General features: G+C 39.8%; 1 protein-coding gene across 1 annotated transcript in view; it reads right to left on the bottom strand.

The window, feature by feature from the left end:
* Window positions 1-1,772: 1,772 nt before the first annotated feature.
* LOC139318037 (glutathione hydrolase-like YwrD proenzyme) overlaps window positions 1,773-15,738 on the bottom strand; it is a 33,431-nt gene continuing 19,465 nt past the window's right edge. The window contains exons 7-12 of the mRNA XM_070945280.1: window positions 14,142-14,229; window positions 11,805-11,976; window positions 9,338-9,500; window positions 8,406-8,576; window positions 7,359-7,443; window positions 1,773-2,637 (exon numbers count right to left, since the gene is read on the bottom strand). Of these exons, the coding sequence (XP_070801381.1) occupies window positions 2,405-2,637; window positions 7,359-7,443; window positions 8,406-8,576; window positions 9,338-9,500; window positions 11,805-11,976; window positions 14,142-14,229 (912 nt within the window). The 3' untranslated portion in view covers window positions 1,773-2,404. The remainder of the gene's footprint in view (window positions 2,638-7,358; window positions 7,444-8,405; window positions 8,577-9,337; window positions 9,501-11,804; window positions 11,977-14,141; window positions 14,230-15,738) is intronic.

Below are 15,738 nucleotides of genomic sequence, written 5' to 3'. Positions count from 1 at the left end.
TATGTATATGTATATGTATATGTATATGTATATGTATATGTATATGTATATGTATATGTATATGTATATGTATATGTATATGTATATTATTCAAATCTATATATATAAAAGCGAAAACCACTCACGCCTTAATCACGAAATCTCCAGAACCGTAAAGCCTACAAACTTGAAATTTGCCACGTATGTTCCTCTTGGCTTCTAGGTGCTCACTAAGAAAGGATTTTTCGAAATTACCATCAGAGCATTAGTATTTCCTATATCCGTGATGGCGAACCTATGGCACGCGTGCCACAGGTGGCACGCGGAGCCATATCGATGGGCACATGAGCTCAGCTCTGGGCACACACGCACTCACCAGCCAGCTGACTTTCCGGCCTCCGGAGAGCCTCCAGGGAGGTGGAGGTGGTCATTTTCACCCTCCCCAGGCTCCTAGAAAGGCTCTGGAGTCTGGGGAGGGCGAAAAATGGGCCTACCAGGCCTACCATGCCATCGTGTCCCAAAAGTGGGTGGAGTGCAGGGGAGGTCACGCACACATGCACAGGGTGCATTGAATTATGTGTGTGGGCACACACGCGTACGACCTCACTGCACTCCCCCCGCTTTTGGCACGTGATGGCAAAAAGGTTTGCCATCACTGTCCTATATTATTATTAACATACTCTGATGCTAAGGAGTTCTACTCCCCCTTCCCACTTGAAAAGAAATCTGTTCCAAATGCAAAACACAAGCAGAGGAGTTTCACTTTCAGTTTTACTTTCACAGCAGGAAGCAGCTTTAATATAGAACACTTGAGCTAAGTCACAGCCAGGCTCCTTTCTGTCTCCTTCTTGCTCACACAGCAAATACTGTTTCACTTTCCAAACAGCCCTCTGATGCTAAGGAGTTCTACTCCCTCTTCCCACCTGAAAAGAAATATGTGCCACGCTCTGATGCTAAGGAGTTCTACTCCCCCTCCCCAGTCTCCACCTCAAAAGAAATCTATTCCAAATGCAAAACACAAGCAGAGGAGAGGAGTTTCACTTTCAGTTTTACTTTCATAGCAGCAAGCAGCTTTACTACAGAACAGTTGAGCTAAGCCACGCCCAGCCTCCTTCCCATCTCCTTGCTCCACAGCAAATACTGTTTGAGTTTCCAAACACCCCTCAAGTCTTCTCACACACTGACAGGATGCTAGCCAGATGAATACCGATGGATGCTGCGGGCTGGGACATTCTACTACTCCTTCCCTCTGTTCCAACAGTTGCATTAGATTAACACACTCTGATGTACGGAATTACACATTCTACATTAAGTTTCAGGCTGTAAGTGTCAATTTATCAAACCCGAGCACATAGTTTCGTAGCGAGGCACAAGCGTCCAGCTAGTGTTTATATATTTGTTTTGAAGATCAAATACAGTGTCCACAAAAACTTTATATTAGTGTGACTAAAAAACTCTGATAAACATTCTTTATAGTTACTCAACATACTTTATAGTTATTCAGGTTATACAAACACTAAATCATAATGTTTTTAAAATAATATATAATACGCAAACACATCTCAAAAAAATAAAAATAAATGATTTTGCAACAAGTATAATTGGATAACGATTTACTGATTTTCAAGTCTTGATTTTAAACCAGGTCTTTTCCTTTTAAACTTGAAATTATGACTTCTGGTTTTGTTTGTATGTTGCCTTTACTTCTCTTGATATTGGAAGAAAAGCATGGAGGAAACAAACCAAGAAGTGTTTGAAAAAAAAATCAGAATTACTTTTATCTTCCTGGTTTGTTGAATAAACCATGATTAAGCATTATGAGAAAAAAGCAACCAATATGCTCTAATCTGACTAGCAGATGAGTATCCCATTATCCCAGGGATGTCAAACTGGATTTCTTCAAAGGCTGGATCAGCATTGTAGCTGTCCTCTATGGGCTGGCTGGGGGTGGGTGGGAGACAGGACAGGACAGGACAAACAGCAGATGGGACGGATGCCTCCTGCAGCATTCTGCCAGCCAAAACGGGGTGCGGAGGTCCTGCACGCGGCCCGCACATTCCATTTTCAGCCTGGATGGCCTCCTGCAGCACTCTGATGGCCAAAACAGGGTGTGAGGGGGGGAGTCACCCCATTTTCACTAGCAGAGACACCACGGGCCGGTCCTTTGCTATTTCCAGGCCAGCCCAGAGGGCCAGATCTAAGCACCCTGCAGACCAGATCCAGGCCAGGGGCCATGAGTTTGACACCCCTGCATTATCCCATATCCCAGGCAAATAAATGAAATAACTGAATCTGGGGTTTCTTTGTGCAAAACATGGACTATTATCATCAAATTATGCCCCCTGTGTTTTCTAGTATATCATCATGCTATGTCACTTTGAAATCTGTTTCTATTCACTCAATTTAGCCATCTTTTCTTTTCATACTAGTATCCCAATGCACAACCATCAGCTCGAGGATCAGATCCAGCCCAAAGTACAGTGTAGGAAGAAGAGAGGGTTTTTTGTCTCCACCATTCTCCTTTGGTGATAATTTGACCACGTCCAAACATGCTCCTGGCATAACCAAATACAGGTTCCTTGACATTATGTCCCATGGCTCTCAAATCATCTGCTATGTTTTGAGGAATGCCGTTTTCCAAGAACACCTGCCACGCATCTAATGATTAAAAGAACAGCATTCAAGATTTTATTTGCAGATTTGAAGTATTGAACAAATGTCCAACTATTTTACAAATGCCACCTGAACCCAAAGTTAAAATATTATTTTCAGCACTTAAGCATGATCCCACAAAAGGAAAATAAAATATTCTCACTCATCGACACAGGAATAGGGAAGGGAGTCTGAATTGGAAACACTTTTAGAGCAACTCCTTTAAAATGATTGAATGACAGCTGTAACTCTGCAACTAAGAAGCAATCATCCTGCATATCCTGCATCCTTTTTACAACCGAGAGGAAAACAAAGTATCACTTCTGGAGGCATGAGATAAAAGTTTACCTGTCCAGTCATGTCTAACTCTAGGGAGCAGTGCTCATCTTCGTTTTTTAGCAGAAGTAGCCAGCGTAGTCTGAAGGCATTTTCCATGATCATGTGGCCAGCATGGCTAAATGCCAAAAGAGCATGTTCCCACAAACGTGGTACCTTCCCACAAATGTGGTACCTATTAATCTACTTGCATTTGCATGCATTTCAACTCCTAGGTGGGCAAGAACCCTCATTTTATGTAGCGTCTTTATTTAGTATTAATTGGCAATTTTGTACACAATCTGTGACTACAATGTGTACACAACTACACATACCAGACTTTAAACATATTGGATGTAGCCTCTATAATGCTGAACTGTTATGTTTAATGTGGCATCAGGAAAACATGATGAAATACACCAAAATAATATTCACTGCATTTAATTCATTAAACTGGAACATATATTCAATTCTGAGACCTGTTTCGATATAATGATTAAGGCACCAGACTAAAAAAACCAGGATACCATGAATTCTAATCCCATTTTAGCCACAAAGACAGCTGGGCCACTTTCTCACTTTCAGCCCTATGAAGAAGGCAATGGCAAACCACTTCTGAAAATCTTGCGCCCCAGACAGTTGCCAGGAGTCAAGACTGACTTAAAGGAATACACACACACACACACACAGAGAGAGAGAGAGAGAGAGAGAGAGAGGGAGGGAGAGGGAGGGAGAGGGAGAGAGAGAGAATTATTTTAGTTTTTTTGTGACACTGTTGGAAGAAATGTCTATCTGGGTTCAGTTCCAAATGGAGAAAAAGACACTGGAACATGGAGACTGTTTGGAATGATGGTTTAATGGTGGACAGGATCACATGGTTTGAGATCCTGAGCAGAAAAAAGGTCAAGATGCTGAGTGTGCCTTGGTTTTATGCCCTCTCTGAGCTTTGAACTTTCTGGGGCACAGGAAGAGTATCCTGATTGGTTGTCAGACTCCCAGAGGGTGGGGTTTTTAGCTAGCCTTGCTGGCTGATGTAATCTTCCCAGATGCCATGTGGTGAGTTTCTGTTGCTAGATGGGTCCTACTGTGTTGCAGATGATAGCCCATGAGGAAGGTAGGGGAAGGCAGGAAGTTGCAGGGGAACTTCCTACTAATAATGCAATTCATCAACAGAGATCTTTGTCCAGGTTGGTTCTGAATAAGCTGTTGGGTAAAAAGATATGCTTTCAAGTACCCTTCACAAACCTATCATCAACAAAGGATCAAGAAAGTCAACATCCCCAAGGCCACCAGGTTAAGAAAGGCTGTTTTATCAGACAGTCCTGTGCAATTAGCTGTTAATGCTTGCACAAAGGACTCTGGAAACCTGTTTCTAAGTAAACCTTGTCTCATTTTGCCTTCAACTAAGATAAATACAAGATGTACATTTTGTGACATCTTAAAATTATGTTCCCATATGTAGAAAAATAAATGAACATATATATATAGACCAAGAAAGGAAGGTGTGCTGGAACTAGCTTGTACTGGTTCCATAAGAAATGATTGGTAAATTGTTTGAAAAACTGTTAGCCAGTTAAGACAGAGTTAAGCTACTATGCCTAGTGTGCCAATAATCTGTTCAATGGCTAGTGGTTCAGCACAGTGATGCCAATGGAGCCACCTAAGCTAGTTCTTATATATTTACAAGCACATCACCAGTGGTGGGTTCTAAAATTTTTTACAACTGGTTCTGTGGGTGTGGCTAGGTGGCAGGGGGTGTCATGACTGGGTGGGCGTGGCCAACTTGACATCACTCATGCACTAGTCACATGAACCTCCCCTAAGCCACACCCACTAAAACGGTGGCGAACATTTTTGGGACTTTTTGACACTTTTTTTTTGACACTCCGGCCCCATATCCAGGTCGGGACATGGTGGGGTGGCAGTGGTCATCTCAGCTTTCCCTCCATTGCCCTTCCTGGCCGAAAAGCACCCCTTCTCACCTCTGACAGGCCTTCCCCGAGGTTGCAGCCAGAGCATCCCATTCCTGCCGGCTGGGTCCTGTCCGCGAGATGAGCGTGCAGGAGAAAGGCTTCCCTCTGGACCTGAGGGGCAGGTTCACTGAGGACGCACCCAGGCCCCCAGTCAAGACGGTGACCCTGTTCCCGGGGCCCACTAGCCATGGCTTTTCTGCCGGGAAGGGCATGGAGGGAAAGCATGAAGCAGCTTCTTTCTTGCTGGCTGAACAGAGAACTTTTTGGCATTGTTGTTGCCGAGCTAGCCCGCATGAGCGTGGAGCCAGCCGGGGCAAGCCGGACAGGCCAGGGGCAATGGCAACTGCAGAATCCAGCACTTGGGGAGGGCAAGGTTAGCATGCTCCTAGCCACGCCCTGCATGGCTTCCGCCAGCTCAGGGCAGCGGCCTCAACTGCAGCCCAGATGAACCGAGGAACTGCGGGGAGCCTCCCATGTGTTGCACACCCATCCCAGCCTTCGCCCATGCCTCCGTGCCGTTTTTGGGCACCCAGCTTACTGGGCTGCCCCCGTCCCTGTCGCGGCTCCAATGGCAGCAGCTTCGGGAGATGATGGAGGCCCGGAGGCACGGGCGAAGGCTGGGAGGGGGGTGCAACACATGGGAGGCTCCCCAAATTCCTCGGCTCGTCTGGACTGCAACTGAGCCTGCTGCCCCGAGCTGGCACCCCTCCCAGCCAGATCTTTCTGGATTTGACTTGGAGGAAAGCGCAGCTCATGGTTGATTCATTTCACTGTGCTGCACTAGCGAAGGGGAAGAAACAGCCAGTGGAGAGCACACAGAGCTGCTCCAGTCCACGTGTTCTCCAGGTCAGCGGCTGTTTCTCTCCTTCGTTGCTCTTTATGGGAAAGTGTTTGGTGCAGCACACTGAAATTTAGCAGCCATGAGCCGTGCTTTCCTCTAGCGCTGTGGGCAGCAGAGGGAAACAGTTGCTTCTCTCTGCACAGAGCTTTTCGGATGAGACTTGGAGGAAAGCACAGCTCATGGCTGCCACATTTCGCTCCAACAATGAGTTTGGCAGGGATCTAAGGAAACATCTTCCAACTCTTCACGATCAAAAGAAGCGGCAGCAGAGGTGACGGGCATGTGTGTGTGTGTCCTTCTGCAAGGACTTGGAGGCAGGCACTGCCCCTCTGAGATAAAGAGGTGGTAGCGAAGCCACGGCTGTCACCCAGGAGAGGACTGCAGAGGGAGGGACACACACACCTCCTGTCACCTCCGCTGCTGCTTCTTTTGCTGACGGCTTCTCGCCACTCTTAAAAGTCGATTGTGAAGAGCTGGAAGACATTAGATCGCTGACACTCCAACAATGAGTTTGGTGGAGATCTAAGGAAACGTCTTCCAGCCCTTGCTGATTGACTTTAAGATTGGCGCGCTTCACTCGCATGCGCGCCAAACTTGCGCTCCGTGCAAGCGCATTAGGAATCTGCCCAGCTAAGGTGCGGCAATCCACTCTGCTGCACTATCAGCTGGGCTAAAAAAGAAGAAATAAAAGGTAGGAATAACACGGGGGCGGGCGGGAGAGCCCAGCTCCCGGACAAAGAGAACCGGTTTGGTGATGTCATATCGTCACCGCTACTGGCTTGTCCGAGCCGGGCCGAACCGGGAGGAACCCACCCCTGCACATCACTATGTATATAGTATACACACGCTTATATACATACATATATGTGCTACTGTGCCTTCAGGATGGGTTCTTCTTTTTTGGCTATAGTCAGAGCCTAGACAAAGAGCCTAGACAGATTTTGGAAGTGGTTTGCCATTGCCTCCTTCCTAGGGCTGAAAGAGGGTGACTGGCCCAAAGCCCTGCAGCTGGCCTTGTGCCTAAAGTGGGTTTAGAACTCATGATCTCCCAGTTTCTAGCCTGATGCCTTAACCCCTGCACCAAATTGGTTCTTTGGAAGTAGCATAAAGGGACTAAAACGCATCATCAGAAGAAAATCTATTTGAGGGTGGGTGGAGGTGGACAGCAGAAATCACAGGTTTCCATTTGCCATTTCTTATAAGCCTGTTTTTCTATGAGAGCTACATTTACTGCAATCATTTGCCCAAGAGCATCAGCAAAACAAAATCAGGCAAATGAAATAAACCAAAAGGAAAAACAAAATAATAAAAAGAAACCAAATGCAACATAGGGTATGAAGTACCATAGTACTGATTTCAACATACAGCAAACTCTATGGGTTTTATTCCATTGCTACTGGGAGAAAATGAATCCATCACTGAATTTAATTATAGTAGAATACTTACTGCTATCCAAACTTGACCTATTCAATCTTAATCAGCAAGATTTTCTTGGCATCTATAGCACTATATCAATATAATGAGGCTCTGACAATTACTTTGGATTTCTTCCTGCTTATTCAGATAGAGGGAACATAAATTCCATTTTATATTCTTACCTTGTTTGCTATATTCTATATAAAAACGAGAGGCATCCAAAGCCTCTTGTGGATTCTTTCCAAATTCAAACATATTTAGTAGTACCTGTAGGAACATATAGAGAGAAATGCAAACCTGGATTATTATGAGGCAATAATTCATTCATAAAATACCACTATCTAGACAATATTGTTGCATAAAAATATTTTTTTTTCTTTATATTTTGGCTATGTTCACAAAATCACTATCAAGGTAATTTGATGCTTATTTCAGGCATAGTATATCCTGCCTAAACATTAGATCTGGTGAAATATAGACTGATTTAATTTTTTTACATACTTTTAATTAAAAAAATAAATCAAAAGCCAGTATGTTACATGATAGAATCCCAATCTTAAACAAACAAACATTAAACAAACAAACCCATATTTCATAAAAGTCTCTGGTAAATGATAATTAATCAAATGAAAAGAATAGGCACCTACAACTTTTTTTGGGGGGGGGGGAGTATGCTTGCTTTCCAGTGAAAAAGGTAAATGGAAATGGGTGTGAAGTTAGAAGAAACCATTTCGGAGAAGTTATGATGGTGAGAAGTAGTCACCACCTATGTACCAATTTTGCTGTTTTGTGCCTGACCTTGACTTCATAGCAGTTATTTTTTTTTTTTTAATTTTTATATGCCGCCCTTCTCCGGAGACTCAGGGGGGCTTACAATGCGTTAAGCAATAGCCTTCATACTTTTGTATATTTTATACAAAGTCAGCTTATTGCCCCCACAAACCGGGTCCTCATTTTACCCACCTTAGAAAGGATGGAAGGTTGAGTCGACCTTAACCCTGGTGAGATTTGAACTCGCAGTAATTGCAGGCAGCTGGATGTTAAATGCTGCCTTAGTAGGAGGCATTAGCCTCCTACGCCACTCAGGCTCATTTTGTGAGAATGCCCATGAAATTTTCCCCAAATTTGCTGAAAAACATAAACTGTATTCAATTATGTAAGCTTTGAAGGGCAAACGATTTTCTGGCAACTAATACATTATATCCAGGAGGGACAGATACTGTACTTACTTGCACCTGACCTTGTGGTTGCATGAATCCTCCCATAACACCAAAGCAGCACAAAAGTTCTCCAGTATTGGCTGCAGTGGCCAGAGCTGGTATAATTGTATGATAGGGCCGCTTCCGAGGGCCCAGGCAATTTGGATGATCATGCTGTAGTGAAAAACCGGCTCCTCTGTTCTAGAGATAAATCAGTGCACTAAAAGTCATAGACAGATAAAGAAATCCATGGAGTTGAATCCTAGTTATCTGCAGTATTGCTAGAAGAGAACATTTGTAGTTCAACATTGAACTGTGGGGTCCTTGGTACTCTCTGAGCTTGCTAATTTTCTTGCGGACATTACCAAACTAGATAACATAATCAGTGCACTGATGATGTTGCCCAGTTTGGGTAATGAAACATCTAGAAGAAAACAACCAAGCTCAGAGAGCACCAAAGACTCCACAGTTCAACTGTGAGCTACAAATATTCTCTTATTATCGATACAGGTAATAATAATAATAAAAAAACAAAGAAAAACTGCAAAAAAGTAGCAGCCCATTGGCCGTTAATAATAAAAATATTTATATAAAATAGACATCATTAAAATGAAGACGAAAAGATTCCTGATTACATGATCTTTAAGTGATCTGGGATAATATTTCAACATAGTTTTTGAAAAAAATTTCAGTGGGTAAGAGAAATTTTAAATAGAGAAGGAAAACTTTAAATAGAGAAGGAACTCTTGTACATACGGATGAAGCTAAATCTGCGAGGTTTGCTGGGTAGCCAACTAGCTTTCATTTTTAAAAAGAGAAACAAGAATTTGAAATAGCTACACTTGAATTAGGAACAATTTCAAGCCAATTCCGATATGAATTAGCAACACACCACACTGAAAAAATAATAAACAATAATTTCATCAAGCACATATTCCTAATGCTAAAAAATACTTTTTTACTTGCAAAGTAAATCCACAGCCATCTGGCACCAGCCCTGCACCAAATCCTTTATACAGGCTGTTAATGAAGGAGCAGGCATTGCCTTCAGCATCCACCACGCTAAAATAAACGGTGTCATTGCCCACCGGGAAGGGATTTCCACACCTATATTGGGCAGTCGCTCTGGTGACAAGAAAGAAAACAGAAAACTTAAAACATTGGTATTGTTTGTAGTATTTAAAAGTGATGAGGACTGAAATTTGGTTGCAGCAATATTTCTCAATTTACTTATTTGAGGAAATTGTTTATTTCCTTGTATATCTATGGCAGGGATCTATTTCTATGTATTTCTTGCAGCCAAAGTCCACAAAAATATTTGTAAATCAATATGGTAATATATTTTTTCCAATTGTTTTATTCCACTTTCATTCTATTTACAGTGATGTAAATAGCACTGCTATGACTACAAGAGAAGATGAGAACAGGATTTTTCGTCCAACTTTTATTTTCCTATTTTGGGGCTATTAAAAAAAACATGGAGGCATAATGCACTTCCTGTATTATTTAATATTTGCAGACAACTGGTGTGGGAATCCAAAACATGTAGAACATGTTTTGGATTAGGGTTATAGAGCATTTTCTTTTTCAATTAAAGTAGCCAATCAAGAAAACTTTCAACAATTTATTTACTGCAATGTGTACTGTAGAAAGTTGAAGCAAAGTTACAAAGGAAATAATCAAATGACCTCCTATGAACAGGTAACAACTGGATTGTTTTACGTTGGGATTAACCTTTCCACTGAAAGGTTAATCCCAAACGTAAATTAGAGTAAGCAAACATTTTATCTAAAGTACACAGTACTGATATTTTTAACAGATGGATCTTTGGGATTTTCAGGATGTGTTCTGCTATTATGCCAATTTGAAAATATTCCAGCATAATGGCAAACACAACACTTGACAAAATTCCTTAAATTTAAATTTCCAAAGCTGAGCACTTTTTAACAAAATATGATTCTAATACAGAAATGCACATTTACTTTTTCCTCATTTTGACAAAGTGTTCTCTGGATATATTTTGTTAGGCAACAATCCTCCACAACATACTCAAGCAGTGAATATCAAATCTATTTACCTATCATATGACTTCTCAGAAATAAATATTAGGAATTTAAACCTTGGGGAAAATCTAGAAGCTTTCAGATGTTTAAAAAGTGCATTCTGAAAACTGGCAATTTAAGGGGCCAAGCCCTCCACACTAAATCCAAAGAGAACACATTCAGTGCTGTACAATGTCAATTGCAGTAGTTTACAGGATGGTCGGGGAGACAGAGACAAAACCCTACAAGGTGAACTGGAAAAGAAAAAATGAGGATGAATGGAGTAGAGGGCTTTTTAACTTAGAGAGAGGGGTTGGCTTGAACCTGAGCAGTTTCCATTAAGAGAGTAGTCTGTTGTATCTTATTATTCTTTAAATTGTGTGTACTAATAAAGCACGCTTACTTCTCACATTCCTCTTTGTCCTCTCCTCTGCCCAATCTAGATGAATATACCTCACTTCATCACACATTTCATCTAGTTTTCCTATAAAACTATGCCTGATAAAAAATAAACTTTGTATTTGATATTTAAGCAATGTAGAAGTATCATGGGTATACAGGTTGTCCCTGCTTAAGGACTGTCCTGTTTATTGACCATTTAAAATTACAGTAGCACTTAAAAAGAAACTTTATAACTGCGTCCTCACACTTAGGACAGTGCCCCTCAGACACAAGACCAAGATTTGGACGTTTCATAACCAGTGGCTGCTTCAGACAGTCACAGCATCCTATAGGCATCTGATCACCATTTGGGATCTTCGCAGTCAGCTTCCAACAAGTAAAGTCTATGAAGAAGTAAAATCACAAGTCACAAGCGACCATATTGTTTAGTGAGGAATGTCAGTCCCAATTCTGGTTGTTCAGCAAGGACTACTGTAGGATGATGACGATTAGATTAGATTAGATTAATTAGATTAGATTAGATTAGATTAGATTAGATTAGATTAGATTAGATTAGATTAGGAATGCCTTCTTCTTATTTTTCTACAGAATAATCCTGTGGGGTTAGATAGAGCCAGAATGACTCACCCAAAATTCCCCAGTATGGTTCAGTTTCTGAGGGTGGACCTTAACCCAAGTTCCCCATTCCAATTCTGCAACGTATATGAAGAATTCTTTCCCTATGAAGAATTATTCTCAGGTTTTCCAAGTGTAGATATTCCCAATCTATCTAAAATTATTTATGAAGCAAAGTTGTTTTGAAAGCAGCTCATGCAATTTGGAGAAAAACATCAATACCAGTATAACCAAGCAACTGGAACAACTGGCAAATATTAATGTTTTATTTTAAAAGAAAGCTGAGGCCAATAATATTTAATACTTACTATATTTAGTAAGTAATTAATAAGTAGTGGCACTTATAAAAGCAAACAGGAAGACATCTTACTTGTGTAAATTAATTAAATGTGAGCGGTCTCTGGCATAAGATTTAGAAAGGAGCTGTGCTGTAGGCACTGTTCCTTTTTCCGGATCAGCACAAAACCAAAAAGTATCAGCAAAGCTCAGCTTGAATGCTTCAATTAAAATGTGCAAGTAATGAGTAGAATTATGGTCCAGATCTGCAGTAAGAAGGCAACACAAATTATTGTTTGCAATTCATAAAATCCTTCATATACATAGAGGTATGTGATGAAAAACAGTGAATTGATTCATACATTGTTTTCTACACCAGAGGTTGCTCTTTCCCCAGGCATTGGGTTAGCATGACTGAATCCTCTTTTATTCTTTTTCTTTGTTCCTGTTTATGATTTCTGTCTCTGCTATCTTTATTATTTTTTGTTTTGCTTTGTTTTTTGCTTTAGAAATGTTTTTAATGATTTTGTAAACCACCCAGAGTTGTTAGGAGCTGGGCAGCATATAAATTTAATGATGATGTTGCCTGAGAGCATTGGATGTGCCCCATCGTCATGAGAGCATCTTCAGAAATTGTCACTAGTTTTTTCCAATTGACAGAAGGGAAGATTATAGGTTTAATGAAAAGTAATCATATTAAGTATATGTAATTAATTTAAATTAAATTTAAAAATGAATTCAGTTTCATGTTTGCCCCAGGTCCTCTCCTTCTTTTGGCCCTACTATCATACCATAGAGTTCCTGATTTTGGAAAAATATTTCTCTAAGAAATCAAAACAGACCTATATAGGGACAATGCAGGACAAAAGTGCCATTCATTTTCTGCTCCATTCTCTTCCAAGGTCAACCTAATATTTCTCCTTTATTGTTGATTCTCGTGGATTTTCCTCCTTGTTCCATCTACTTGTCTTTGTACTTTGGCATTTGCTATCAAAAATGTATGTGCCATCTGCTCTTCTTATTCCATCTGGCTTACCAAATATGAGATTAAAATATTCATAAAATCATAAAATCAGTCCATAAAAGCTAATCTCCAAGAAAGACAGGATTTTCAAGATGGCATTTGGCGCGTTTTAAATAAATGATTCACTACACTAATGTTTTTTCCAAAGCCACTAATATACTTTAAAAAGCCAATACTTCAGGCTAGAAGGGCCTAAATCTGTGATTTGACAAGTATTCCTTATAGTCTTAGGAAAATTCACCAGTGGCCTCACCAACATATTCTTCACAAGCAACATTTTAGAACTGTAATTTATCTTATCATCATCTGGATCATCATAATAGGGGGTTAGATTAGAATTGCGCCCTGAACATTCCTGGAGAGTTGGAAGGTGTGCATTAGGCGGGTAACACTATACACTATATTACATATGATCATTTTTTGTTTTCCTTACCAAAGTAATTTTACATATATTGTTACATGATTAGGAATTTTTATAATATAAAAACAAAACAAAACATTATTCTTTCTAAAAAGAATAATTGCCTCCTGTTTTAATTGATATGTCTATGAGTTTCTATGTTTGAATGAACAATATTGTGATTTATATAAATAAAGTTACCCTCAAATTGAGTAAATCTGGGAAACTAAATGGATATTTTAAACTTGTTAATTTGGATACATCACAGAAGAAATTTGCCATTACAGTTTTCTCAATTTTTCCCTCCGGTTTCCCTTTATTAGTCTCTAATAATGTGTGATTTCTATTACTTTAAGCCAGGGGTCTGCAAACTTAAATACTCAAAGAGACATTTGGACCCGTTTCCCACAGAAAAGAAAACACCAGGAGCCACAAAATCTGGGTGGGCGTGGCCAATGCGATGTCACTCTCTTCTACCAGTCACCCCCCCAGCCACGCCTACCCAGCCGGTCATTAGGACAGAGAACCAGTTGTTTAAAAACACCACAAAATCCATTTGACATCTCTCTCTCCCCTCCCTTCCTCCCTCCCTCTCCCTCTCTCTCCATATCTTTCTCTCCCTATATGTCTGCCCTGGCCGTTTCTCCATCCCCCACTGTCGCCCTTACCTTCTCAGGCCAGGTGAGGAGTGACTGGGAGGGGAAGGCGAGGGGTGGGGCCAGCCAGTGATGGGATCACCTGACAGGGAGCCACAGCAGAGGGCCCAAAGAGCCGCATGCCCCTGCTTTAAGCTAATAGTTTTTAGACTTGCTGACACGGCAAGTTTTGTCAATCTTTTGCATAGTCCTATAAATGTCTCTTAAATAAGTCTCATTCTCAATGGTTGTTCATTCAATATAAACCGTTTGACAAAAATGTGTTTTTTTCTCTTCTTTTCCTAAAATAGTAACATCTGGGGTTTTTTTCTTAGAAACAACAGATATGTACAAATTAGAAGCTGACCATACCTTTCACATTGAAATTTTCTAAAATATTCAGGGCTAATAAAGTTGTGATTCCTTGCCCATTTGGAGGAATTTCCCAAATATTCATGCCCTAAAAAATAATTGACCCTATTTAAAACATTTAATACTGACCATCAACCAAATAAAGAAAAATTTTCTGATACTGTTCTAAATGAAAATCTTTACTTATTTTTCAACTAATGAAATACTAACACTTTAACATGTATTATTACTTATTCTTATTAAGAAAAATATAAAAATACACACATGCAATATATGATGCAAATAACATCAAATAAAGATCATTAATTTTTAAGCAACAGTGCATGCATTGATGTAGCATGTATTTAAATTCCTGAATAGATTATATGCTCGTGTCAATTAAATACTTGCTCATAACAATCATCCCTAAATATTTTTAAATATTTTCCACATATTTTTAAAAACATTTCTGAAGATCCTATACACACACACATACACAGTTAACAATGAAGTACATCTTTCTAGTAGATTCTGACAACTTTTAGGAAGATAGATTTTAAAAACAGTCAATTATTTTAAAATACAGAGGGTTTGGGATAAGGTACAGCTATTAATAACACATTTTTCATTAACCTACAATTGTTTGAACCTCTTTTAAACCTATGGTTCTTTAATGTTTTTGTGGTTCTAACATGACTAATAGATGTAATACTACACCTGGTTTTTAAAACATATCATTTTTGGCATAATTGAAGAACCTGGGACACTTTTACTAACAATTAATTACCCGTGTTTCCCCAAAAATAAGATTGGGTCTTATATTAATTTTTGCTCCAAAAGATGCACTAGGGCTTATTTTTTGTTAACACGTATTTTCGGGGAAATACGGTACTAAATGCGTCCGACTGGCTGATGATCTTAATTGGGGCTTATTTTAGGGGTAGGGCTTATATTATGAGCTTCCTGAAAAATCATGCTAGGGCTTATTTTCTGGTTGGGTCTTATTTGGGGGGAAACACAGTATATAAGCATTCCTTTTTGTTATGTGAGTTTTTTGGTGTTATTGTTTCTTATACTATACTGAGTAGCCAGACAGCTGTTACATTCTGAACTGCTAGCAGGTTATTTGATATCCATGAGCAAGAGCTGAATAATCAGATTTATACACTTGCCAAATCACTGAGAAACTGCCTTCACTTTCCTTCCGTAATATGAAGCGCTCTGAAATTTTAAAATGTTGGCTACATCTCTTTTATTTGATTCAGTTCTCCAAATTATCACTTACCTCACCTTTCATTTAATGAAGAATAACTTTGTAACAAATATCATCATATGGGTCCTATTCTATATGAAATTTGTCATTATGAATTTTGTATTATGAATTATATAATTCTATTATATATTATAAATTATGTATCCATATCAATAAATCAAAAGCTAAGAGTATCTTATGATTTTAAGGAAAAACTAATTCAACTATGTTTACTGGAAACTTTAGGGATGTTTAAAAAAGGAAATGCTGGAAATTTAAAACGGTTAAGAATGAAGTCTGTGGTTGATGAGGGAGCTCTAAATGTGATTATTGTTTATCCTTCGGTGGATTTCTTGGCCCTTGCAC

The sequence above is a fragment of the Pituophis catenifer genome, unplaced genomic scaffold, assembly GCF_029215685.1.
Source record: "Pituophis catenifer annectens isolate HBS135680 unplaced genomic scaffold, rPitCat1.0.hap2 SCAF_6, whole genome shotgun sequence".
Taxonomy (NCBI): Eukaryota; Metazoa; Chordata; class Lepidosauria; order Squamata; family Colubridae; genus Pituophis; species Pituophis catenifer.
This window is presented reverse-complemented; position numbering and strand designations above follow the sequence as displayed.